Raw genomic sequence first — 27822 nt, forward strand, 5'->3', positions numbered from 1 at the left:
CTTTATGGCCTTCCTGTAACATCGGGTGGTGTAGGTGTCCTGGAGGGCAGGTAGTTTGCCCCCGGTGATGCGTTGTGCAGACCTCACTACCCTCTGGAGAGCCTTACGGTTGAGGGCGGAGCAGTTGCCGTACCAGGCGGTGATACAGCCCGCCAGGATGCTCTCGATTGTGCATCTGTAGAAGTTTGTGAGTGCTTTTGGTGACAAGCCGAATTTCTTCAGCCTCCTGAGGTTGAAGAGGCGCTGCTGCGCCTTCTTCACGACGCTGTCAGTGTGAGTGGACCAATTCAGTTTGTCTGTGATGTGTATGCCGAGGAACTTAAATCTTGCTACCCTCTCCACTACTGTTCCATCGATGTGGATAGGGGGGTGTTCCCTCTGCTGTTTCCTGAAGTCCACAATCATCTCCTTAGTTTTGTTGACGTTGAGTGTGAGGTTATTTTCCTGACACCACACTCCGAGGGCCCTGACCTCCTCCCTGTAGGCCGTCTCGTCGTTGTTGGTAATCAAGCCTACCACTGTTGTGTCGTCCGCAAACTTGATGATTGAGTTGGAGGCGTGCGTGGCCACGCAGTCATGGGTGAACAGGGAGTACAGGAGAGGGCTCAGAACGCACCCTTGTGGAGCCCCCGTGTTGAGGATCAGCGGGGAGGAGATGTTATTGCCTACCCTCACCACCTGGGGGCGGCCCGTCAGGAAGTCCAGTACCCAGTTGCACAGGGCGGGGTCGAGACCCAGGGTCTCGAGCTTGATGACGAGCTTGGAGGGTACTATGGTGTTGAATGCCGAGCTGTAGTCGATGAACAGCATTCTCACATAGGTATTCCTCTTGTCCAGGTGGGTTAGGGCAGTGTGGTTGAGATTGCATCGTCTGTGGACCTATTTGGGCGGTAAGCAAATTGGAGTGGGTCTAGGGTGTCAGGTAGGGTGGAGGTGATATGGTCCTTGACTAGTCTCTCAAAGCACTTCATGATGACGGAAGTGAGTGCTACGGGGCGATAGTCGTTTAGCTCAGTTACCTTAGCTTTCTTGGGAACAGGAACAATGGTGGCCCTCTTGAAGCATGTGGGAACAGCAGACTGGTATAGGGATTGATTGAATATGTCCGTAAACACACCGGCCAGCTGGTCTGCGCATGCTCTGAGGGCGCGGCTGGGGATGCCGTCTGGACCTGCAGCCTTGCGAGGGTTAACACGTTTAAATGTCTTACTCACCTCGGCTGCAGTGAAGGAGAGACCGCATGTTTTCGTTGCAGGCCGTGTCAGTGGCACTGTATTGTCCTCAAAGCGGGCAAAAAAGTTATTTAGTCTGCCTGGGAGCAAGACATCCTGGTCCGTGACTGGGCTGGGTTTCTTCTTGTAGTCCGTGATTGACTGTAGACCCTGCCACATGCCTCTTGTGTCTGAGCCGTTGAATTGAGATTCTACTTTGTCTCTGTACTGACGCTTAGCTTGTTTAATAGCCTTGCGGAGGGAATAGCTGCACTGTTTGTATTCGGTCATGTTGCCAGACACCTTGCCCTGATTAAAAGCAGTGGTTCGCGCTTTCAGTTTCACGCGAATGCTGCCATCAATCCACGGTTTCTGGTTAGGGAATGTTTTTATCGTTGCTATGGGAACGACATCTTCAACGCACGTTCTAATGAACTCGCACACCGAATCAGCGTATTCGTCAATATTTTTATCTGACACAATACGAAACATATCCCAGTCCACGTGATGGAAGCAGTCTTGGAGTGTGGAGTCAGCTTGGTCTGACCAGCGTTGGACAGACCTCAGCGTGGGAGCCTCTTGTTTAAGTTTCTGCCTGTAGGCAGGGATCAACAAAATGGAGTCGTGGTCAGCTTTTCCGAAAGGGGGGCGGGGCAGGGCCTTATATGCGTCGCAGAAGTTAGAGTAACAATGATCCAAGGTTTTACCACCTCTGGTTGCGCAATCGATATGCTGATAAAATTTAGGGAGTCTTGTTTTCAGATTAGCTTTGTTAAAATCCCCAGCTACAATGAATGCAGCCTCTGGATAAATGGTTTCCAGTTTGCAAAGAGTTAAATAAAGTTAATTCAGAGCCATCGATGTGTCTGCTTGGGGGGGGATATATACGGCTGTGATTATAATCGAAGAGAATTCTCTTGGAAGATAATGCGGTCTACATTTGATTGTGAGGAATTCTAAATCAGGTGAACAGAAGGATTTGAGTTCCTGTATGTTTCCTTCATCACACCATGTCTCGTTAGTCATGAGGCATACGCCCCCGCCACTCTTCTTACCAGAAAGATGTTTGTTTCTGTCGGCGCGATGCGTGGAGAAACCCGTTGGCTGCACCGCCCCGGATAGCGTCTTTCCAGTGAGCCATGTTTCCGTGAAGCAGAGAACGTTGCAGTCTCTGATGTCCCTCTGGAATGCTACCCTTGCTCGGATTTCATCAACCTTGTTGTCAAGAGACTGGACATTGGCAAGAATAATGCTGGGGAGTGGTGCGCGATGTGCCCTTGTCCTGAGTCTGACCAGAAGACCGCTACGTTTCCCTCTTTTTCGGAGTCGTTTCCTTGGGTCGCTGCATGCGATCCATTCCGTTGTCCTGTTTGTAAGGCAGAACACAGGATCCGCGTCGCGGAAAACATATTCTTGGTCGTACTGATGGTGAGTTGACGCTGATCTTATATTCAGTAGTTCTTCTCGACTGTATGTAATGAAACCTAAGATGACCTGGGGTGCTAATGTAAGAAATAACACGTAAAATAACAAAAAACTGCATAGTTTCCTAGGAACGCGAAGCGAGGCGGCCATCTCTGTCGGCGCCGGAAGTAACTTATTCTTCCTCTGTCAAACATGGTTACCTGCAAGGAAACAAATGCCGTCATCATCGCTTTGCACAAAAAGGGCTTCACAGGCAAGAACCTCAAGGAGAGCGGTTCAATGGTTGTGAAGAAGAGGGAGAAGGCCGGTTCAATGGTTGTGAAGAAGAAGGAGAAGGCCGGTTCAATGGTTGTGAAGAAGAAGGAGAAGGCCGGTTCAATGGTTGTGAAGAAGAGGCTTCAGGGCGCCCAAGAAAGTCCAGCAAGTGCCAAGACAGTCTCCTAAAGTTGATTCAGCTGCGGGATCGGGGCACCACCAGTACAGAGCTTGCTCAGGAATGGCAGCAGGCAAGTGTGATTGCATCTGCACGCACAGTGAAGCGAAGACTTTTGGAGGTTGGCCTGGTGTCAAGAAGGGCAGCAAAGGAGCCACTTCTCTCCAGGAAAAACATCAGGGACAGACTGATATTCTGCAAAAGGTACAGGGATTGGACTGCTGAGGACTGGGGTAAAGTCATTTTCTCTGATGAATCCCCTTTAAGATTGTTTGGGGCATCCCGGAAAAAAGCTTGTCTGGAGAAGACAAGGTAAGCGCTACCATCAGTCCTGTGTCATGCCAACAGTAGCATCCTGAGACCATTCACGTGTGGGGTTGCTTCTCAGCCAAGGGAGTGGGCTCACTCACAATTTTGCCTAAGAACACAGCCATCAATAAAGAATGGTACCAGCAGATCCTCTGAGAGCAACTTCTCCCAACCATCTAGGAACAGTTTGGTGATGAACAATACCGTGTCAGCATGATGGAGCACCTTGCCATAAGGCAAAAGTGATAACTAAGTGGCTCGGGGAACAAAACATCGATATTTTGGGTCCATGGCCAGGAAACTCCCCAGACATTAATCCCATTGAGAACTTGGTCAATCCTCAAGAGGCGGGTGGACAAACAAACCCCCAAAATTCTGACAAACTCCAAGCATAGATTATGCAAGAATGGGCTGCCCAGAAGTTAATTGACAGCATGCCAGGGCAGATTGCAGAGGTCTTGAAAAAGAAGGGTCAACACTGCAAATATTGACTCTGCATCAACTTCATGTAATTGTCAATAAAAGCCTTTGACACTTATGAAATTATTGTAATTATACTTCAGTATTCCATAGTAACATCTGACAAAAAATATATAAAGACACTGAAGCAGCAAACTTTGTGGAAATTAATATTTGTGTCATTCTCAAAACTTTTGCCCACAACTGTACACTGTAGCAGTAACATATCCATACAGCCTCCATCCTACTAAACTACACTGTAGTAGTTACAGATCCATACAGCCTCCATCCTACTAAACTACACTGTAGTAGTTACAGATCCATACAGCCTCCATCCTACTAAACTACACTGTAGTAGTTACTGATCCATACAGCCTCCATCCTACTAAACTACACTGTAGTAGTTACAGATCCATGCAGCCTCCATCCTACTAAACTACACTGTAGTAGTTACAGATCCATACAGCCTCCATCCTACTAAACTACACTGTAGTAGTTACAGATCCATACAGCCTCCATCCTACTAAACTACACTGTAGTAGTTACAGATCCATACAGCCTCCATCCTACTAAACTACACTGTAGTAGTTACAGATCCATACAGCCTCCATCCTAATAAACTACACTGTAGTAGTTACAGATCCATACAGCCTCCATCCTAATAAACTACACTGTAGTAGTTACAGATCCATACAGCCTCCATCCTAATAAACTACACTGTAGTAGTTACAGATCCATACAGCCTCCATCCTAATAAACTACACTGTAGTAGTTACAGATCCATACAGCCTCCATCCTACTAAACTACACTGTAGTAGTTACAGATCCATACAGCCTCCATCCTAATAAACTACACTGTAGCAGTAACAGATCCATACAGCCTCCATCCTACTAAACTACACTGTAGTAGTTACAGATCCATACAGCCTCCATCCTACTAAACTACACTGTAGTAGTTACAGATCCATACAGCCTCCATCCTAATAAACTACACTGTAGTAGTTACAGATCCATTCAGCCTCCATCCTACTAAACTACACTGTAGCAGGTACAGCCTCCATCCTACTAAACTACACTGTAGTAGTTACAGATCCATACAGCCTCCATCCTACTAAACTACACTGTAGTAGTTACAGATCCATACAGCCTCCATCCTACTAAACTACACTGTAGCAGTTACAGATCCATACAGCCTCCATCCTACTAAACTACACTGTAGTAGTTACTGATCCATACAGCCTCCATCCTACTAAACTACACTGTAGTAGTTACTGATCCATACAGCCTCCATCCTACTAAACTACACTGTAGTAGTTACAGATCCATACAGCCTCCATCCTACTAAACTACACTGTAGTAGTTACTGATCCATACAGCCTCCATCCTACTAAACTAAACTGTAGTAGTTACTGATCCATACAGCCTCCATCCTACTAAACTACACTGTAGTAGTTACTGATCCATACAGCCTCCATCCTACTAAACTACACTGTAGTAGTTACAGATCCATACAGCCTCCATCCTACTAAACTACACTGTAGTAGTTACTGATCCATACAGCCTCCATCCTACTAAACTACACTGTAGTAGTTACAGATCCATACAGCCTCCATCCTACTAAACTACACTGTAGTAGTTACTGATCCATACAGCCTCCATCCTACTAAACTACACTGTAGCAGGTACAGCCTCCATCCTACTAAACTACACTGTAGTAGTAACAGAGCCATACAGCTATGGTGCCTCCATCCGACCAAACTACACTTCCACTACTCTTCCCGAGTTACACTTACACACAGGTGTTCAGAGCATGCTATAGACAGCTAATTGGCACAATAACCAAGGTGTGTATCAATTTAACCTTTTTTTTTTTTTTTTTTTTTAATTATAACGACTGTACAGGACAACTCTCATTCTTTACCTGTATAGCAACCGTTGTGTTACCAATAAACAACTGAAATCTGTTCAATGTCTTATTTCTGTTCTCCTAATGGATTTTCCTTTTTAAGTCTACTTCTAAGAAAAACAAAACACTATTATTATTATTTTCTTACTGTAACAAAACATTTTTGCACCTTTTTCACAACATAATTCAAACATTCAGTCTTCACATTAGTCCTTTGTGCTTGTCATTTTTTCCAGTTTATGCTTGTTTTCTTTACCCCTTACAGAACAGGATAATGATTTAAATGACTAAGTCTGTTAACTTCTGTGGCAGTTAAATTCATCTCTGAGGCCTGACTAGCTTGGGTGTCCGTGGTCTTTGTGGTGATCCCGCACATATGGTCTCTGGTTTGGACTCTATGTAATGTCTCAGAGTAGGACTCTGTTTCCGCAGTCTCTGTCAGTCTCTGGTTTGGACTCTATATAATGTCTCAGAGTAGGACTCTGTTTCCGCAGTCTCTGTCAGTCTCTGGTTTGGACTCTATGTAATGTCTCAGAGTAGGACTCTGTTTCCGCAGTCTCTGTCAGTCTCTGGTTTGGACTCTATGTAATGTCTCAGAGTAGGACTCTGTTTCCGCAGTCTCTGTCCTTTGGTTGTGGATTTGGCTCCTCAATTCTATAGCTCTTCATGAATGTTGTATTGCTGGAACACCTGGCTCCAGTTGGAGATGGAACAACCACATTGTTTCCCTCTATATTGATCACAGTGTTGAAGGTTGTTGTGAACTTGTCTGTTTTTGTCCTGTTTTAGGAGAACCTGGTCTCCGATGTCCATGTCAGAGTGTTCAGCTCTGCGACAGTTGTCTGCATAGATCTTGAATTTCCCTTTCTGCTCAGCATCATTGTCCCGGCAGAAGTTCTAGAACTGGGAGGACAGGTGCTGTGGGCCACAATCAGATGGGATTGTTCATGGGAGACCATGACGACTGAAAATAGTCTCCAGACTATCAATCACCTTTTTTTCTGTGGTAGTAGATTGCATGATATTATATTCATAATATCTGCTGTAATCGTCTACAACTACTAGTACTGAGTGTCCTGTTGGTCGTGGATCCAATAGGTCAGTTGGTGGCGTCCTGCCGCGGCCCTTCAGGTAGCTCTGTGGGTCTCAGAGGTTCTGGCACGTCTGGTCGTGCTACAATCTGACAGCAAAGGCAGGACTTGACGTGTCTCTCTGCAGCCTTGTACAATGTCTGGCCACCGTGCTTTACTCATGACATGTAGTTTTGTGACTACAATGTCTGGCCGTCGTGCTTTACTCATGACATGTAGTTTTGTGACTACAATGTCTGGCCATCGTGCTTTATCCATGACATGTAGTTTTGTGACTACAATGTCTGGCCACCGTGCTTTACTCATGACATGTAGTTTTGTGACTACAATGTCTGGCCATCGTGCTTTATCCATGACATGTAGTTTTGTGACTACAATGTCTGGCCATTGTCCTTTACTCATGACATGTAGTTTTGTGACTACAATGTCTGGCCATCGTGCTTTACTCATGACATGTAGTTTTGTGACTACAATGTCTGGCCATCGTGCTTTACTCATGACATGTAGTTTTGTGACTACAATGTCTGGCCATCGTGCTTTACCCATGACATGTAGTTTTGTGACTACAATACCCACATGTCCCTGGTGATCTAAGGCTACAGCCGTCACACAAAGCTCACGTGGCAAAACAATGCCTGTTCCCTTTAGGACTGTCGGATTATACACAGTTAATTTTCTACAGGCCTGGCATGTCTCATAACACCCACTCTGCAGAGCATTTCTCAGCTCTCTTGGCTCCTTGTCTGTAGCTGATGCTTCCTCCACTTCCCTTGTGGTCTCATTGCATTTGGAGATGGTTTCACAGCCACAAATCTCACGCTCTCCTCTGCTCCGTGTGTGTGTGTGAGTCTTTCACTGCAGTCTCTTCAATTAGACGAGACAGAGGGTCAGCCATGTTGTGTCCCCCCCCCCGATATGTGGACAACACAACAGTCATATTGTTGGAGTCTCAGCACCCCACCGTTTGATAGGAGCGCTTTGAGCGAGGACTGTCAATAGCCTCTAACGCCTTATGATCAGTCACTGGATCAAACTCCCTGCCGTATACATATGGCTGAAGCCTTTCACAAGGCCAAACCAACACAAAGGGGCCTGACGCTCACTTTGTGAATATCTGCGTTCAGACTCCTGCTCACATAACAGACTGGAACTATTTCTCTCTGTTGTTCTTGCAGGATCACAGCTCCTATAGGCCCACTGGTCCTGCGTCTGCTGGTACTTTTTGTGGGAGTGTCTTTGTCAAAGTATGCGAGAGTGTTGACGGCTTCAGACAGTTCCTCTTTAAAATGACTGAAATGCCTTCTTCTTCTTCTTCTGTTTCCTGGTCCGAAGTGGGGAACTAGAAAGACACAAACCTCTGATGTCGTCTCAGGCTCATCACTCTGCTCTCCACTCTGCTCTCCACTCTGCTCTCACTCTTTCAGCTGTGGGCTCATTTAAAACACCCATTTGCCCCCATGTTGAACTGACATTTCTCTGAGCTGAGAGTCAGCTCACCGTCAGCCTGTTGAGGACAGTCAGCCTATTGAGAACAGTCAGCCTATTGAGGACAGTCAGCCTATTGAGGACAGTCAGCCTGTTGAGGACAGTCAGCCTGTTGAGGACAGTCAGCCTATTGAGGACAGTCAGCCTGTTGAGGACAGTCAGCCTGTTGAGGACAGTCAGCCTGTTGAGGACAGTCAGCCTATTGAGGACAGTCAGCCTATTGAGGACAGTCAGCCTGTTGAGGACAGTCAGCCTATTGAGGACAGTCAGCCTATTGAGGACAGTCAGCCTGTTGAGGACAGTCAGCCTGTTGAGGACAGTCAGCCTATTGAGGACAGTCAGCCTGTTGAGGACAGTCAGCCTATTGAGGACAGTCAGCCTATTGAGGACAGTCAGCCTGTTGAGGACAGTCAGCCTATTGAGGACAGTCAGCCTGTTGAGGACAGTCAGCCTATTGAGGACAGTCAGCCTGTTGAGGACAGTCAGCCTGTTGAGGACAGTCAGCCTGTTGAGGACAGTCAGCCTATTGAGGACAGTCAGCCTGTTGAGGACAGTCAGCCTATTGAGGACAGTCAGCCTGTTGAGGACAGTCAGCCTATTGAGGACAGTCAGCCTGTTGAGGACAGTCAGCCTATTGAGGACAGTCAGCCTATTGAGGACAGTCAGCCTATTGAGGACAGTCAGTCTATTGAGGACAGTCAGCCTGTTGAGGACAGTCAGCCTATTGAGGACAGTCAGCCTATTGAGGACAGTCAGCCTGTTGAGGACAGTCAGCCTGTTGAGGACAGTCAGCCTGTTGAGGACAGTCAGCCTATTGAGGACAGTCAGCCTGTTGAGGACAGTCAGCCTATTGAGGACAGTCAGCCTATTGAGGACAGTCAGCCTATTGAGGACAGTCAGCCTATTGAGGACAGCATTTTAGCCCCGCTGGTCACGGCTCTCCTTCGTCTGGGACGTGGACGATGATATCATCCGATATGTTCTCCAAACCCCTCGATGCCAGTTGCTGTTGTGATGTCACGTTGATACGTTCTCGCTCTCCGATGGAACTCCAGAGTCTTTTCTTTCTGTATGTCCCATTATGCACTGCAAACGTCGTTATGTCTGGGGTTCGCTCCTGTTGATGATTTAAGCCCCCTTTTAAGATCCAGTTTACTGAACGTGACAGTAAACCCATTCATTCCTTGCTAAAGTTCATCCTCTGTGGGGGTTGGGTATCTGCCACGTATGATCGCTGTGTGCTTGTCTCATGTCCAGACAGTCTTATATCGCCGTCCGGTTTTGGCACTAAAACTACCAGATTCACCATATTGGCACGAACACTACCAGATTCACCATATTGGCACGAACACTACCAGAATCACTCAGGGTGTGGACACCATCCACTCTCTCCATTAAATCCATGTTTTGTCGTTCCTTATCCTAAAGGTCTGTGCTATTGGTTCACAGCTTCTCTCAGATGGAACGGAACACGCCTAAAGGTCTGTGCTATTGGTTCACAGCTTCTCTCAGGTGGAACGGAACACGCCTAAAGGTCTGTGCTATTGGTTCACAGCTTCTCTCAGACATAAAGGTCTGTGCTATTGGTCCACAGCTTCTCTCAGACATAAAGGTCTGTGCTATTGGTCCACAGCTTCTCTCAGACATAAAGGTCTGTGCTATTGGTCCACAGCTTCTCTCAGACATAAAGGTCTGTGCTATTGGTCCACAGCTTCTCTCAGACATAAAGGTCTGTGCTATTGGTCCACAGCTTCTCTATTGGTCAGCTTCTCTTCTCTCTTCTCTATCGCTTCTCTATTGGTCCTCCTCCCTTCAACATGTAGGTTGATCTCCTCCCTTCAACATGTAGGTTGATCTCCTACCCCTTCAACATGTAGGTTGATCTCTTCCCTTCAACATGTAGGTTGATCTCCAACCCCTTCAACATGTAGGTTGATCTCCCCCTTCAACATGTAGGTTGATCTCTCCCCTTCAACATGTAGGTTGATCTCCTCCCTTCAACATGTAGGTTGATCTCTCCCCTTCAACATGTAGGTTGATCTCCTCCCTTCAACATGTAGGTTGATCTCCTCCCTTCAACATGTAGGTTGATCTCCTCCCTTCAACATGTAGGTTGATCTCCAACCCTTCAACATGTAGGTTGATCTCTCCCTTCAACTCTCCCCTTCAACATGTAGGTTGATCTCCCCTTCAACATGTAGGTTGATCTCCTCCCTTCAACATGTAGGTTGATCTCCTCCCTTCAACATGTAGGTTGATCTCCCCCTTCAACATGTAGGTTGATCTCCTCCCTTCAACATGTAGGTTGATCTCCTCCCTTCAACATGTAGGTTGATCTCCCCCCTTCAACATGTAGGTTGATCTCCCCCTTCAACATGTAGGTTGATCTCCTCCCTTCAACATGTAGGTTGATCTCCTCCCTTCAACATGTAGGTTGATCTCCCCCTTCAACATGTAGGTTGATCTCCAACCCTTCAACATGTAGGTTGATCTCCTCCCTTCAACATGTAGGTTGATCTCCCCCTTCAACATGTAGGTTGATCTCCTCCCTTCAACATGTACTTTGATCTCCCACCCCTTCAACATGTAGGTTGATCTCCCCCTTCAACATGTAGGTTGATCTCCTCCCTTCAACATGTAGGTTGATCTCCTCCCTTCAACATGTAGGTTGATCTCCCCCTTCAACATGTAGGTTGATCTACCCCTTCAACATGTAGGTTGATCTCCTCTCTTCAACATGTAGGTTGATCTCCAACCCCTTCAACATGTAGGTTGATCTCCTCCCTTCAACATGTAGGTTGATCTCCTCCCTTCAACATGTAGGTTGATCTCCTCCCTTCAACATGTAGGTTGATCTCCTCCCTTCAACATGTAGGTTGATCTCTCCCCTTCAACATGTAGGTTGATCTCCTCCCTTCAACATGTAGGTTGATCTCCCCCTTCAACATGTAGGTTGATCTCCTCCCTTCAACATGTAGGTTGATCTCCTCCCTTCAACATGTAGGTTGATCTCCCCCTTCAACATGTAGGTTGATCTCCTCCCTTCAACATGTAGGTTGATCTCCTCCCTTCAACATGTAGGTTGATCTCCCCCTTCAACATGTAGGTTGATCTACCCCTTCAACATGTAGGTTGATCTCCTCTCTTCAACATGTAGGTTGATCTCCAACCCCTTCAACATGTAGGTTGATCTCCTCCCTTCAACATGTAGGTTGATCTCCTCCCTTCAACATGTAGGTTGATCTCCTCCCTTCAACATGTAGGTTGATCTCCTCCCTTCAACATGTAGGTTGATCTCTCCCCTTCAACATGTAGGTTGATCTCCTCCCTTCAACATGTAGGTTGATCTCCTCCCTTCAACATGTAGGTTGATCTCCCCCTTCAACATGTAGGTTGATCTTCCCCTTCAACATGTAGGTTGATCTCCTCCCTTCAACATGTAGGTTGATCTCCAACCCCTTCAACATGTAGGTTGATCTCCTCCCTTCAACATGTAGGTTGATCTCCTCCCTTCAACATATAGGTTGATCTCCTCCCTTCAACATGTAGGTTGATCTCCTCCCTTCAACATGTAGGTTGATCTACCCCTTCAACATGTAGGTTGATCTCCTCCCTTCAACATGTAGGTTGATCTCCTCCCTTCAACATGTAGGTTGATCTCCAACCCCTTCAACATGTAGGTTGATCTCCTCCCTTCAACATGTAGGTTGATCTCCCCCTTCAACATGTAGGTTGATCTCCCACCCCTTCAACATGTAGGTTGATCTCCTCCCTTCAACATGTAGGTTGATCTCCTCCCTTCAACATGTAGGTTGATCTCCCACCCCTTAAACATGTAGGTTGATCTCCTCCCTTCAACATGTAGGTTGATCTCCCCCCTTCAACATGTAGGTTGATCTCCTCCCTTCAACATGTAGGTTGATCTCCCCCTTCAACATGTAGGTTGATCTCCAACCCCTTCAACATGTAGGTTGATCTCCTCCCTTCAACATGTAGGTTGATCTCCTCCCTTCAACATGTAGGTTGATCTCCCCCTTCAACATGTAGGTTGATCTCCAACCCCTTCAACATGTAGGTTGATCTCCTCCCTTCAACATGTAGGTTGATCTCCTCCCTTCAACATGTAGGTTGATCTCCTCCCTTCAACATGTAGGTTGATCTCCAACCCCTTCAACATGTAGGTTGATCTCCCCCTTCAACATGTAGGTTGATCTCCTCCCTTCAACATGTAGGTTGATCTCTCCCTTCAACATGTAGGTTGATCTCCAACCCTTCAACATGTAGGTTGATCTCCAACCCCTTCAACATGTAGGTTGATCTCCAACCCCTTCAACATGTAGGTTGATCTCCTCCCTTCAACATGTAGGTTGATCTCCTCCCTTCAACATGTAGGTTGATCTCCCAACCCTTCAACATGTAGGTTGATCTTCCCCTTCAACATGTAGGTTGATCTCCAACCCTTCAACATGTAGGTTGATCTCCTCCCTTCAACATGTAGGTTGATCTCCTCCCTTCAACATGTAGGTTGATCTCCTCCCTTCAACATGTAGGTTGATCTTCCCCTTCAACATGTAGGTTGATCTCCAACCCCTTCAACATGTAGGTTGATCTCCTCCCTTCAACATGTAGGTTGATCTCCCCCATTCAACATGTAGGTTGATCTCCTCCCTTCAACATGTAGGTTGATCTTCTCCCTTCAACATGTAGGTTGATCTCCTCCCTTCAACATGTAGGTTGATCTCCCACCCCTTCAACATGTAGGTTGATCTCCTCCCTTCAACATGTAGGTTGATCTCCCACCCCTTCAACATGTAGGTTGATCTCCTCCCTTCAACATGTAGGTTGATCTCCTCCCTTCAACATGTAGGTTGATCTTTATTTGGCATGTGAAGAAAACACTTTTACTGGTGATGACTCACGTGATGAGTATGCATACAGCTGATTATCAGTCAGTGATGAGTATGCATACAGCTGTTTATCAGACAGTGATGAGTATGCATACAGCTGTTTATCAGTCTGATGAGTATGCATACAGCTGTTTATCAGTCAGTGATGAACGGCATCTGATTATCTAGGCTTTCAACATTTCCCATGTGCTCTCATCTACTATGTTACTTGTGATTTGCCATGTGCTCTCATCTACTATGTTACTCGTGATTTGCCATGTGCTCTCATCTACTATGTTACTCGTGATTTGCCATGTGCTCTCATCTACTATGTTACTCGTGATTTGCCATGTGCTCTCATCTACTATGTGATTTGCCATGTGCTCTCATCTACTATGTGATTTGCCATGTGCTCTCATCTACTATGTGATTTGCCGTGTGCTCTCATCTACTATGTGATTTGCCGTGTGCTCTCATCTACTATGTGATTTGCCGTGTGCTCTCATCTACTATGTGATTTGCCATGTGCTCTCATCTACTATGTGATTTGCCATGTGCTCTCATCTACTATGTTACTCGTGGCCCCCGGAGTCAATTAACATGAATAAACTGACTCCTCCCACTGAGAAGGTGATCCTGTCTGAGTTACAGTTCTCACTTACAGAGACTTCAGAAAGTACTTAATTCCACATTTTGTTGTGTTACAGCCTGAAATTAAAATGTGAATATTTTTTTCCTCACCCATCTACACACCAATACCCCATAATGACAAAGTGAAAATGTGTTTATAGAAATGTTTTGCGATTTTTAAAAATTGAAAATTAAGTTACAGAAATAACTCATTTACATAAGTGTTCACATCCTTGAGTCAATAACACCATTGAGTAAATACTTTGTAGAAGCACCTTTGGCTGTGATTACAGCTTTGAGTCATCTTGGGTATGTCTGTATCAGCTTCGAGTCATCTTGGGTATGTCTGTATCAGCTTTGAGTCATCTTGGGTATGTCTGTATCAGCTTTGAGTCACCTTGGGTATGTCTGTATCAGCTTTGAGTCACCTTGGGTATGTCTGTATCAGCTTCAAGTCAAATACCTAATTTGTTTAGGAAAAGCATTCCCTACTCCCTCAACCATTGAAACATGTTTGGAACAGTGTAAACAACACTAAATTCATTTTTTTGTCAAATAAAAAATATATAAATCCTTTATTACAGCAAAGAGTAAAATAGTTGCATGGATTTGTGAATTGCGGTTTATGTGTTGTTTAGGCCGGTTTATGTGTTGTTTAGGCCGGTTTATGTGTTGTTTTATGTGTTGTTTAGGCCGGTTTATGTGTTGTTTAGGCTAATTACCCAGAACTCCCTTTGTTCTTTGATGTTAAAACTAAAATGCTTGATTGCATGAATGACTCGCATGCTGTGCGATGACACGACACGAAACGAACAAATGATTGATTGACACAGTAGAGCGACGTTACAGTATTAAGACTAAAACAGGACGCGCTCTTAAGCCTACAGCTTAGAGAGTACTATTATAAGAAGCCTACGAATGACAATGACGTTATTATAATGACGATCACGACAATAACAACAAAGATGCACGAGATCAAGAGAAAGAAGGAGGGTATAGGAGCCAGAGCTGCGTGCATATTATGTGCACAGAGCTGCGTGACAAACAGAGGCTGTTTTAAGATTACAATAATATTATTCTGCCCGTTGGGAATAGTGTAAACAACACCAATACCAGGGTTAACTTTGCTGTTATGCACATAGCAACATGGTCTAGGAAATGGCGGCAAATTCAACGGCGCACTGAACCATATGTTTTAGCACCGTGACACTAGTATATATATATACACACACACACACATAAATATATATTTGTATATATTTGTATATGTATATATATACACACATAAATATATATTTGTGACTGCACACCTAAAGAAATCTCGGTCGACCAACAACCTATCGACCAAACAATCGACCACTAGACTAAAAATGGGGTCAGCCCTAATTTGGTTTCATTCATTGTTCCCTATATCCTTATCAGTCTTCCCATTACCTGCCACTGTAAAGCATCACGCTGCCACCACCATGCTTCCCAGTACCTGCCACTGTAAAGCATTGCGCTGCCACCACCATGCTTCCCAGTACCTGCCACTGTAAAGCATTGCGCTGCCACCACCATGCTTCATGGTAGGGATAGTGTTTGACGGATGATGAACTGTTCCTGTTTTTTTCCCTTCAGACATAGAGCTTTGCATTCAGGCCAAATAGTTAAATGTTTGTCTCATCAGACCACATAATATTTTTGCCTTATGCTCTCATGAGTCTTTTTAACGTGCCTCTTTGCAAACTCCAGGCCTGCTGTCATGTGCCTTTTTCTTAGGAGTGGCGTCCGTCTGGCCACTCTCCCATAAAGTCCAGATAAAGTGCTCTCTAGAGACGGTTGTCCTTCTGGCAGGTTCTCCCATCTCAGCCCAGGAACACTGGAATTCTGTCAGTGGTCATTGGGTTCTTGGTCACCTGCCTGAACAAGGTCCTTCTTGCCCCGGTTGCTCAGTTTGGTCAGATGGCCAGCTCCAGGCCAATTCTGGGTAGTTCCATATTTTTTCCAATGATGGAGACCACTGTGCTTTTTGGAAACCTTCAGCAGTTTAGACATGTTAAACCCTTCCCTAAAAACCCTTCCCTAAACCCTTCCCTAAAAACCCTGTAGTTTGTTCACTTATTTTGAGCAATAAAAAAAAAAGTATATTCAATAAAGAAGAACCTTGCTGGATATAAAATAGGTTAAAGCGTTCACAATGAACTGGCAGGAAGTGTGAATGGCGAGAGCTTCTGTGATGTCATCCCATTGGCTGGTGGTAAAAAAAAATCCTCTGTTCTCACCATCCGATGTTTATGTTTACAATGAAATGTATGACGTCACAATGGCCAACACTAGACCGATGAGCTGTTTTTTTTTTTTTTTTTTTTTTTTACAAAAACAGATCTAGTCTCTCTCCAGTCAGCAGGAAACAGATTTGGCAGTCAACCTGTCTACCTGTTCTCAATTATGGTGATACTATTTATAAAAGAGCAGCTGCCTCAAACCCGTTCACAGGGTTGGTTAAAAACCTCTACGGGATCGGTGTCCCTATAACGGGACGGTTGTGCTAACGTGCGCTAATTTGATTAGCATGACTATTGTAAGTAACGGCAAACTTTCCAGGACATAGACATGTCTTATATGGGCAGAAAGCTTAAATTCATGTTAATCGTACTGCACTGTTCAATTTACAGTAGCCATTATAGAGGGAAAGTACCATGCTATTGTTTGAGGAGAATGCATAACAACAACAAAAACTTACCACAGCCAGAGATAAAATGTAGCATAGTTTTATTTGATACATTAAATTGTTATTGTTCTATTTAAATATAGGAACTGGATTCTCCAGTTTGAACCCCTGCTGTCTCTGGCTCCACACCCAACCTGCCCGGCCATCTAGATGTGTGAAAGTTAATATATAAGTTAATTATCCATCATTCCTGGGAGTATAGAGCATATGCATATCCTTGCTTCAGGTCCTGAGCTACAGGCAGTCATTTTAGGTGACAATTGGAGGGAATACACTCTCTAGCACATTAGGTGGTGGAGGTATTCAAGTTGAGTTAATTTGTGAACTTCCAATACACTAAGAAGTAAGTATAAGAAGATGAAGATAGCCCTAAATGGTGCTGTCCATGACCATGTTGTCACAGAAGATGCCATTGTAAGGAAAGGTGTGAATTTCAATAGTTATTGAGTTAGCTTAAGTATCCTCACTTCACCTTTATTTCAAGTTACTCTCCTCTCCCTCAACTTCTCGCTCTCCTCCCTCCTCCTCCTCCTGGACAATCACATTGAAAGCACAGGCAGGCTTCGCTCCAATGGATATTCGCTCATGCCTTTTTAGACTTCTTAGCTGAGTGAATCTCTCTCCACACTGAGTGCAGTGGTAAGGCTTCTCTCCACTATGTGATCTCTGATGATTCTTTAGGTCTCCCGCAAAACGGAAATTATTTCCGCACAGTGAGCAGTGGTAAGGTTTCTCACCTGTATGAATTCTCTGATGTTCTTTAAGGCTTCCTGAATGATTGAAACTCTTCCCACATGTGGTGCAGTGGTAAGGCTTCTCTCCACTATGTACTCTTTCATGTCTCTTAAGGTTTACTTTCTCACTGAAACTCCTCCCACATAGGGAGCAGTGGAAAGGTTTCTCTCCGGTGTGTACTCTTTGATGATTTTTTAGATTACTTGAGGAACGGAAACTCTTCTCACATTGAGGGCAGGGGTAACGACCACGACCAAGTAGTCTTGATATATCTGGGTGAACTACACCACTATTGTCCTCCTCTTCCTCAACATCTCTCTTTTCCTCCACATTGATTTCCCTCTCACTCTCCTCCTCCTGGAGAAATACATTGAACGCACAGACAGGCGTCTCTCCAATATGTATCCTCTGATGACTTTTAAGAATTCTTAGCTGAGTGAATCCCTTCCCACACAGAGAGCATTGGTAAGGCTTCTCTCCACTGTGTGATCTCTGATGATTCTTTAGGTCTCCTGCGAAACGAAAATTCTTTCCGCACAGAGAGCAGTGGTAAGGCTTCTCCCCTGTATGTATTCTCTGGTGTTTCTTAAGGTTTCCTGGCTGACTGAAACTCTTCCAACAAAGAGAGCAGTGGTAAGGCTTCTCCCCTGTATGTACTCTTTGATGTTCCTTGAGGCTTCCAGAATGATTGAAGCTCTTCCCACATTGGGTGCAGTGGTACGGCTTCTCTCCACTATGTACCCTCTCGTGTCTCGTGAGGTTAACTTTTTCACTGAAACTCTTCCCACATGTGGCACAGTGGAAAGGTTTCTCTCCAGTGTGTACTCTCTCATGATTTTTTAGATTACCTGAAGAACTGAAACTCTTTCCACATTGAGGACAGGGGTAACTCCCACGACCAGGAAGTCTTGATGTACCTAGGTCAATTACACCACTATTTTCATCCTCAACTTCTCTCTTTTCCTTCTCATCGATTTCCTTCTCATCCTCCTCCTCTTTGACAATCAAATTTAAAGCACAGGCAGGCTTCTCTCCAATGTGTATTCGCTGATGACTTTTTAGGTTTCCTGGCTGATTGAAACTCTTCCCACAAAGAGAGCAGTGGTAAGGCTTCTCTTCACTGTGGGATCTCTGATGAGTCTTCAGGTCTCCTGCCCGACTGAAACTCTTCCCGCAAAGAGAGCAGTGGTAAGGTTTCTCCCCTGTATGTATTCGCAGATGTTGCTTAAGGCTTCCTGAATGATTGAAGTTCTTCCCACATGTGGTACAGTGGTAAGGCTTCTCTCCACTATGTACTCTCTCGTGTCTCTTAAGGTTTACTTTCTCACTGAAACTCTTCCCACATGTTGAGCAGTCGAAAGGTTTCTCTCCAGTGTGTACTCTTTGATGATTCTTTAGGTTAGTTGAGGAACTGAAACTCTTCTCACATTGAGGACAGGGGTAACTCCCACGCCCAGGTAGTCTTGATGCTGTGGAACTGGGCTCGTTGTCTGGGTCTGGGTTGGGGCCCTCTCCTGTAAGAATATAAACAGAGATAGGGTAAGATACAGACAGAGAAAGTATTTAAGCTTAACAATGCAGGATTCAACAGTCATTAGGATTAACAGAGTATTGAAATAAATACTTTGCAAGGGGCTTGTTGCATCACACATATATAATACAATTGTCAAATTACAATGCATTGCACATTGGTCTGTAGCCATTTTTGTTTTGGCACTCGCCTTCCCTCTTACACATACAGAAGCCTGAGGGGTATACTACAAAGCAGAATCAATGAGTTAGCCAGCTAACTTACCTAAATATTCTGAAGTAACATTTTATTCAACACCCAAAAACATATGTAAGTTTACATTTCTTAATGAACCAGAAAATCAATGGTTATTTTGGGTTGTTCAACTCTCTGAACCAAAGAGGATGTTAGCCTGAATTTACCTGAGTCAACAGAGTTCCTGTCCTCCTCTCTCCCTTCCTCCTCCCGCTCATTGATTTCTCTCTCCTCGCCCTCCTCCTTGACAATAACATTGAATTCCACTGTTTGACTGCAGTTATCCAGCATCACTGACAGCACCTCTGGACCCTGCTGTGAGCTTCTCTGGGCTGGAACACCACAACCTGGTTCAGACATGGTAGGCTAGAGGTGGATCTAAAAGAGGAGACCAAGAGAGTTCAAGGTGATTTTCACAAACCTTGATCGTGTTATAGCTGCAGAAAAGACAAACATCCAAGCTAGCTATCCACACATCCTGTCCAGCAGGAATCCTTTTTCAATTCCAAGGTAACAGAGTGATGCTGAGTTAAACCTAAAAATAAAAAAAAAGTTTCCCTTTTCTCTCCAATTTCGTGGCATCTCAATGGGTAGTTACATTCTTGTCCCATTGCTGCAAATCCCTTATGGACTCGGGAGAGGCGAAGGTCGAGAGCCGTGCGTCCTCCCAAACATGACCCAGCTAAGCCGCACTGCTTCTTGACACAATGCCCGCTTAACCCGGAAGTCAGCCGCACCAATGTGTCAGAGGAAACACCGTACACCTGGCTACCGTGTCAGCGTGCATACGCCCGGCCCGCCACAGGAGTCGCTGGAGCGGGATGGGACAAGGAAATCTCAGCCTTCCAAACCTTCTCCTAACCCGGACGATGCTGGGTCTCCCAGTCATGACCAGCTGTGACACAGCCCGGGATCAAACCCAGGTCTGTAGTGACACCTCAAGCACTGCGATGCAGGGCCTTAGACTGCTGTGATACAGCCTGGAATCAAACCAGGGTCTGTAGTGACACCTCGAGCACTGCGATGCAGGGCCTTAGACTGCTGCGCCACTCGGGAGTTCCCCTCAAATTGATTTTAACAAACAATTGGTCCCCCCAAAAATGTGACCCTCCGTTGAATTTCAAAATCCTGATGTGGCCCTTGAGCCAAACAGTTTGCCCACCCCTTCTATAGACTCTAGTGAGTAGGCTGGACCCTGGTTTTATAGACACACAATCGATTATGTACGGTGCAGTATTTATGTCCAATATGACAAACAAGTGGATTAAAGCTGATTGGCCACTCTTTAAAGGGCCGCAAAATGAGCAGTGACGCTCCTGGGGGTGTAGACTCAGTGGACTTGGAGACTAGAAGTGTTCCTGGGGGTGTAAACTCAGTGGACTTGGAAACTAGAAGTGTTCCTGGGGGTGTAAACTCAGTGGACTTGGAGACTAGAAGTGTTCCTGAGACTAGAAGCTCCGACGAAGGCCTCGAGGCCCGTACGTAAAGCTCCGACGAAGGCCTCGAGACCCATACGTAAAGCTCCGACGAAGGCCTCAAAGCCCGTACATAAAGCTTATTAAAGAGCAGTGATACTATCAATAGCAGTGTGCGGGTTTCTTCTTTTTTCTCATTTTATTCAACTTACCAGGCACCTGCAAATAAAGATAGCTCAGATGTGCGAAAGGCCTTTTGAACTATGATAACAAGTATAAAATATATAGATAATTCTGCAAATTTTCGCACTAATTATACATTTACAAAGTCACTCAAGACACAGACGTCACTGGATTCCAATCGAGCAGGTAGTTCTAAATATACAACTTTCATAGCTGTATGATACAGAATGCGACCTACAGTCATGGCCAAACATTTGAGAATGAAAAATATTACTTTCCACAAAGTTTGCTGCTTCAGTGTCTTTAGATATTTTAGTCCGATGTTACTATGGAATACTGAAGTATAATTACAAGCATTTCATAAGTGTCAAAGGCCTTTATTGACAATTACATGAAGTTGATGCAAAGAGTCAATATTTGCAGTGTTGACCCTTCTTTTTCAAGGCCTCTGCAATCTGCCCTGGCATGCTGTCAATTAACTTCTGGGCCACATCCTGACTGATGGCAGCCTATTCTTGCATAATCGATGCTTGGAGTTTGTCAGAATTTGTGGAGTTTTGTTTGTCCACCTGCCTCTTGATGATTGACCACAAGTTCTCAATGGGATTAAGGTCTGGGGAGTTTCCTGGCCATGGACCCAAAATATCGATGTTTTGTTCCCCGAGCCACTTAGTTATCACTTTTGCCCTATGGCAAGGTGCTCCATCATGCTGGAAAAGGCATTGTTCGTCACCAAACTGTTCCTGGATGGTTGGGAGAAGTTGGCTCTCTGAGGATATGTTGGTACCATTCTTTATTCATGGCTGTGTTCTTAGGCAAAATTGTGAGTGAGCCCACTCCCTTGGCAGAGAAGCAACCCCACACATGTATGGTCTCAGGATGCTTTACTGTTGGCATGACACAGGACTGATTTTTCAATATCAGTCTGTCCCTGATGTTTCTCCTGGAGAGAAGTGGCTTCTTTGCTGCCCTTCTTGACACCAGGCCATCCTCCAAAAGGCTTTGCCTCACTGTGCGTGCAGATGCACTCACACCTGCCTGCTGCCATTCCTGAGCAAGCTCTGTACTGGTTGTGCCCCGATCCCGCAGTTGAATCAACTTTAGGAGACGTTCCTGGCGCTTGCTGGACTTTCTTGGACGCCCTGAAGCCTTCTTCACAACAATTGAACCGCTCTCCTTGAAGTTCTTGACGATCCGATAAATGGTTGATTTAGGTGCAATCTTACTGGCAGCAATATCCTTGCCTGTGAAGCCCTATTTGTGCAAAGCAATGATGACGGCACGTGTTTCCTTGCAGATAACAATGGTTGACAGAGGAAGAACAATGATTCCAAGCACCACCCTTCTTTTGAAGCGTCCAGTCTGTTATTCAAACTCCATCAGCATGACAGAGTGATCTCCATCAGCATGACAGAGTGATCTCCAGCCTTGTCCTCGTCAACACTCACACCTGTGTTAACTTCTTGTGGCTTAGATCCTGCTAACGGGATCGATATGACAACAGCCAGTGAAAGTGCAGGGCGCCAAATTAATAACAGAAATCTCATAATTAAAATTCCTCAAACATAGAAGTATTTTACACCATTTTAAAATATAAACTTGTTGTTAATCCCACCACAGTGTCCGATTTCAAAAAGGCTTTACGACGAAAGCACACCAAACGATTATGTTAGGTCTGCACCTAGCCACAAAAAACACAGCCATTTTTCCAGCCAAAGAGAGGAGTCACAAAAAGCAGAAATAGAGATCAAATGAATCACTAACCTTTGATGATCTTCATCAGATGACACTCATAGGACTTCATGTTACACAATACATGTATGTTTTGTTCGATAAAGTTCATATTTATATACAAAAATCTGAGTTTACATTGGCGCGTTATGTTCTGTAGTTCCAACGTTAACTATTCATGAAAATCGCAAATGAAATGAAATTAATCTCTTTGCTCTCAAGTTTAGCCTTTTGTTAACAACACTGTCATCTCAGATTTTCAAAAATATGCTTCTCAAGCATAGCAAACTAGCATTTGTGTAACAGTACTGATAGCTAGCGTATCATTTAGCGTTAGCATCAGCAGGAAACATTTTCACAAAAACCAGCAAAAACATTCAAATAAATCATTTACCTTTGAAGAACTTCGGATGTTTTCAATGAGGAGACTCTCAGTTAGATAGCAATGTTCAGTTTTTCCTGAAAGATTTTTTGTGCAGGAGAAATCGGTCCGTTTGGTGCGTCACGTTTGGCTACCAAAAAAAAAACGAAAATTCAGTTATCCAAACGCCGAACTTTTTTCCAAATTAACTCCATAATATCGACTGAAACATGGCAAACGTTGTTTAGAACCAATCCTCAAGGTGTTTTTCACATATCTCTTCAATGATGCACACTTCCAGGAACGATACTTCTCTGTCTGTATAGCATAGTAAAATTATTGCCACTGAGAATTACGCACCAACATAGACAAAGGACACCGGGCGGACACCTGGTAAATGTCTCTTATGGCCAATCTTCCAATGATATGCCTACAAATACGCCACAATGCTGCAGACATCTTGGACGAACGGCAGAGCGCATAAGCTCGTTCACAGCATATTCACAGCCATATAAGGAGACAATGGAAAACAGAGCCTCAAAAATCCTGCTCATTTCCTGTTTGAGGTTGCATCTTGGTTTCGCCTGTAGCATTAGTTCTGGGGCACTCACAGATAATATCTTTGCAGTTTTGGAGACGTCAGAGTTTTGTCTTTCCAAGGCTGTCAATTCCATGCATAGTCGAGCATCTTTTCGTGACAAAATATTGCGCTTAAAACGGGCACGTTTTTTATCCAATAATGAAATAGCGCCCCCCTAGCTTCAACTGGTTAATGCAACCGCTGTGTCAGAGTTCAAAAAAGCTTTACCAAAAAAGCACACCATGCAATAATCTGAGTACAGCGCTCAGACAACAAAACAAGCCATACAGATATCCGCCATGTTGTGGAGTCAACAGAAGTCAGAAATAGCATTATAAATATTCACTTACTTTTGATGATCTTCATCAAAATGCACTCCCAGGAATCCCAGTTCCACAATAAATGTTTGATTTGTTCGATAAAGTCCATCATTTATGTCCAAATACCTCCTTTTGTTAACGTGTTTAGCCCAGTAATCCAAATTCATGAGGCGCGAGCAGACAAAGTCAAAAAATTCCGTTACAGTCCGTAGAAACATGTCAAACGATGTATAGAATCAATCTTTAGGGTGTTTTTAACATAAATCTGCAATAATGTTCCAACAGGAGAATTCCTTTGTCTGTAGAAATGCAATGGAACGCAAGCTAACTCACGTGAATGCGCGTGGTCAGCTCATGGCACTCTGGCAGACCTCTGACTCATTCAGCTCCCATTCTCCCCTCCTTCACAGTAGAAGCATCAAACAAGGTTCTAAAGACTGTTGACATCTAGTGGAAGCCGTAGGAAGTGCAATATGACCCCATAGACACTGTATATTCGATAGGCAATAACTTGAAAAACTACAAACCTCACATTTCCCACTTCCTGGTTGGATTTTTTTTCAGGTTTTTGCCTGCCATATGAGTTATATTATACTCACAGACATCATTCAAACAGTTTTAGAAACTTCAGCGTGTTTTCTATCCAAATCTACTAATAATATGCATATATTAGGAACTGGGCATGAGTAGCAGGCAGTTTACTCTGGGCACCTTATTCATCCAAGCTACTCAATACTGTCCCCAGCCATAAGAAGTTAACGAAAGAATCACTGACATGATGTCAGCTGGTCCTTTTGTGGTAGGGCTGAAATGCAATGGAAATGTTTTTGGGGGGATTCAGTTCATTTGCATGGCAAAGAGAGACTTCGCAATTAATCTGATCACGTTTCATAACATTCTGGAGTATATGCAAATTGCCATCATACAAACTGAGTCAGCAGACTTTGTGAAAATTAATATTTGTGTCATTCTCAAAACTTTTGGCCAAGACTGTATACACAGATAGGAAGAGATGCCTAACTTGGCTGCAAATCTTTCTCGTTGTTTTGCCCACCAAGCAAGGAGTTTTTGTATAGAGGTCAATGAGAGTGAGTCGAATTTGGTCAACAACAAAAAAACAATGGCTTATTTGCTACACAAGGTTTATTTGATCTAATAGAGTTTTCGGGAATGTTCAAGTAGTTTTCGAGTGCACTGATATAAGTAGGACACTATTTTGGAGTTGTCTCGAGATGGCTATGCATATTCATGACATGAGGCTAGTAGCATAAATGAAATCAAATGTTATTGGTCACACATGCACATGGTCAGCAGATGTTATTACGAGTGTAGCAAAATTCTTATTCTTCTAGTTCCGACAGTGCAGCAATATCTAACAAGTAATCTAACAATTCCACAACAACTACCTAATACACACAAATCTAAGTAAAGAGATGGAATATATACATATAAATATACGGATGAGCAATGACCGAGCGGCATAGGCAAGATGCAATAGATGGTATAAAATACAGTATATACATATGAGATGAGTAATGCAAGATCTGTAAACATTATTAAAGTGACATTATTAAAGTGACATAGCATCTCGAATCCATTGAATACAGGCGGTTGACGTCAACAACCCTCATCAAATATTCAAAAACGGATTACAATAATGAGATGTATCGACCAATTCAAAGAAAGGATAGGGGGGAGCTAGACAGCCCACCGTGCCACTTTGTAGACAACCACTCCCATTACTAGGGCGGAGAGACATGCATCATCTCAGTATATACATAATGTTTGGTATACAAAAAATAAATATACATAATGTTTGTCTGAAAAAATAAATAAGAAATACCCACATTATTTCCTTTTTAGGATCCTGATTATCCACCCCACAGTAGGTGGTGGAATGCACGTCCAATTGTTGAGAACGACATTATACCATAGAAGATGATCTGTGACCCCGAAATACTTAGTTACTTTTCCCTGCTTCACAGCTGCATTATTTTTTTGATGGAAACCCGAATTTTGCTTCTTATGACGACATTCCTTATTCATTTGCTTGAAAAAGTCATGGGAAACGGACCATGCATTGATCATCACAATATTTATATTGTAATGAAACAGGATGGGAGCAGGACTCGAACCCCCGACCTTCCAGCCCTGAAGTCCAGCGCGCTATCGACTGTGCCGCAAAAGCATTCTCAAGCGGCAGAGACGATATCCGCGTTTATAAACACAGGGTCGTTACAATATTTATATTTTTGAGAACTTTTACTTCACTACAATTCTAAAGAAAAGTAGGTACTATTTACTCCATAGTTTCCCTGACACCCAAAAGTACTCATTACATGTTGAATGCTTAGCAGGACATGAAAATTGTCAATTTCACACACTTATCAAGAGAAAAAGTACTCATTATGTGTTGAATGCTTAGAAGGTTGGTCATCTGGTCATCCCTCCTACCTAATCTGTCGGATTCACTAAACACAAATGCTTCGTTTTTAAATTATGTCTGAGTGTTGGGGTGTGTCCCTAGCATTACATTTACGTTTGATACTTCAGTATATTTAAAACCAAATACTTTTAGACGTTTACTCAAGTAGTATTTTACTGGGTGACTTTTATATGAGTCATTTTCTATTAAGATATCTTTACTTTTACTCAAGTATGACAACCACTTTTTTTTTTCAATAACTGCGTCGAATTTATCGAACGTGCATGCGTAAGTGTATACGTGGACGGCTTGGCAGAAATTGTAGCTGAAGGTTGAATTTTTGTTGCACAAATATCCAGATGATGCTGCGTACCATTTTGCGCAATGACACTGTAGGTTTGTTCAAGGGATTAACTGTTTGCATAAACCGGTAGCCGGGAAGTCATAATTTTGCGAGCTAGCTACCTAGATAGGTTAGTTATACAACATATATAGTTTAGCTATCTGTGGCTAAACAATGAGCAGCCGGTTAGCCTATTCCTTGGTACAGTCATTTTACTCACGATGAGTCGACAGCTGGCTAACTATTAAATAAAAGTCACACTTCAACCGTGAACCTGAAATAAAGTTAGCATGTTAGCTAGCTAGCTACACAAACGGGTTTTGACAGATGTGTTGCTAACTGGCTAACAGCTAACTAGCTGGGGGAACAACAAAACCAGGCCGCGGAAACCAGTGCGGTTTCATCCTGGAATGTGTTGGTTTACAGACCGTGTTACAAGCATCATTAAAACAAATAATAATCATTAGCAATAGGTTACCTGGAACTGATTTCCTGTTTGGCTGAAAATAATTGGATATGGTGAGGTCTCGTAGAGCAGCGGAAACAATGTACCCACTTTCCGAGTGCGTTTGGTCTGGATTATGAGATGCTGCAGGAAATGTTGGTGAGCGTCGTATCAGCGTAGTGTTTGTGCATGTTTTGTTAGCCTCTTTGACAGACAGAAGTCAGGCCAAACAGCTCAGGACCTGAAGCAAGGATATACATATTCTTGATACCATTTGAAAGGAAACACTTTGAGGAAATGTGAAATGAATGTAGGAGAATATAACACATTAGATCTGGTAAAAGATAATAAACAGAAAAAAACATGATTTTTTTGTACCATCATCTTTGAAATGCAAGAGAAAGGCCATAATGTATTATTCCAGCCCAGGCACAATTGAGCTTTTGGACACTAGATAGCAGCATTGTAGGTGCAACGTTTTAGACTGATCAAATGAACCATTGCATTACTGTTCAAAATGTATCAAGACTGCCCAAATGTGCCTAATTGGTTTATTAATTACTTTTCAAGTTCATAACTGTGCACTCTCCTCAAACAATAGCATGGTATTATTTCACTGTAATAGCTACTGTAAATTGGACAGTGCAGTTAGATTAGCAAGAATTTAAGCTTTCTGCCAATATCAGACATGTCTATGTCCTGGCAAATGGCCGTGTTACTTAAAACCTCATGCTAATCGCATTAGCCTACGTTAGCTCAACCGTCCCGAGGGGGACCCACCAATCCTGTAGAGGTTGATATTAAAATCTTCTATTTTTATGTCATGAAATGTATTTTATTTAATCTGGGTGCTTACGTCACTTACTAACACCCTGGCACTACCCGTAGTTCCCGTTCTCCTCAGTCTGAGAAAACACTGAGAAAGGTATGTGTCGCAGATTACTCCTTGTGTTGAAGTCCATAAATGTAAA

General features: G+C 43.9%; 1 protein-coding gene across 2 annotated transcripts; it reads right to left on the reverse strand.

Annotated features, from left to right (window-relative positions):
• Positions 1-16572: 16572 nt before the first annotated feature.
• Positions 16573-27044, reverse strand: LOC115115666 (zinc finger protein 345-like). 2 transcript variants are annotated; one of them, XM_065002214.1, is made up of 4 exons: positions 26885-27044; positions 19216-19426; positions 18711-18797; positions 16573-16694 (listed from the first exon to the last, which is right to left on the reverse strand). In XM_065002214.1, exons 2-4 carry the CDS (start codon positions 19406-19408, stop codon positions 16618-16620), a joined length of 357 nt encoding a protein of 118 aa, XP_064858286.1. In that variant the 5' UTR covers positions 19409-19426; positions 26885-27044; the 3' UTR covers positions 16573-16617. The 2 variants fall into 2 exon arrangements, with proteins under 2 accessions (XP_064858286.1, XP_064858285.1); XM_065002213.1 differs by having other exon boundaries at positions 16573-18797; positions 26885-27037.
• Between the last annotated feature and the right edge of the window lie 778 nt (positions 27045-27822).

Source organism: Oncorhynchus nerka, linkage group LG15 (genome assembly GCF_034236695.1).
Source record: "Oncorhynchus nerka isolate Pitt River linkage group LG15, Oner_Uvic_2.0, whole genome shotgun sequence".
Lineage (NCBI taxonomy): Eukaryota > Metazoa > Chordata > Actinopteri > Salmoniformes > Salmonidae > Oncorhynchus > Oncorhynchus nerka.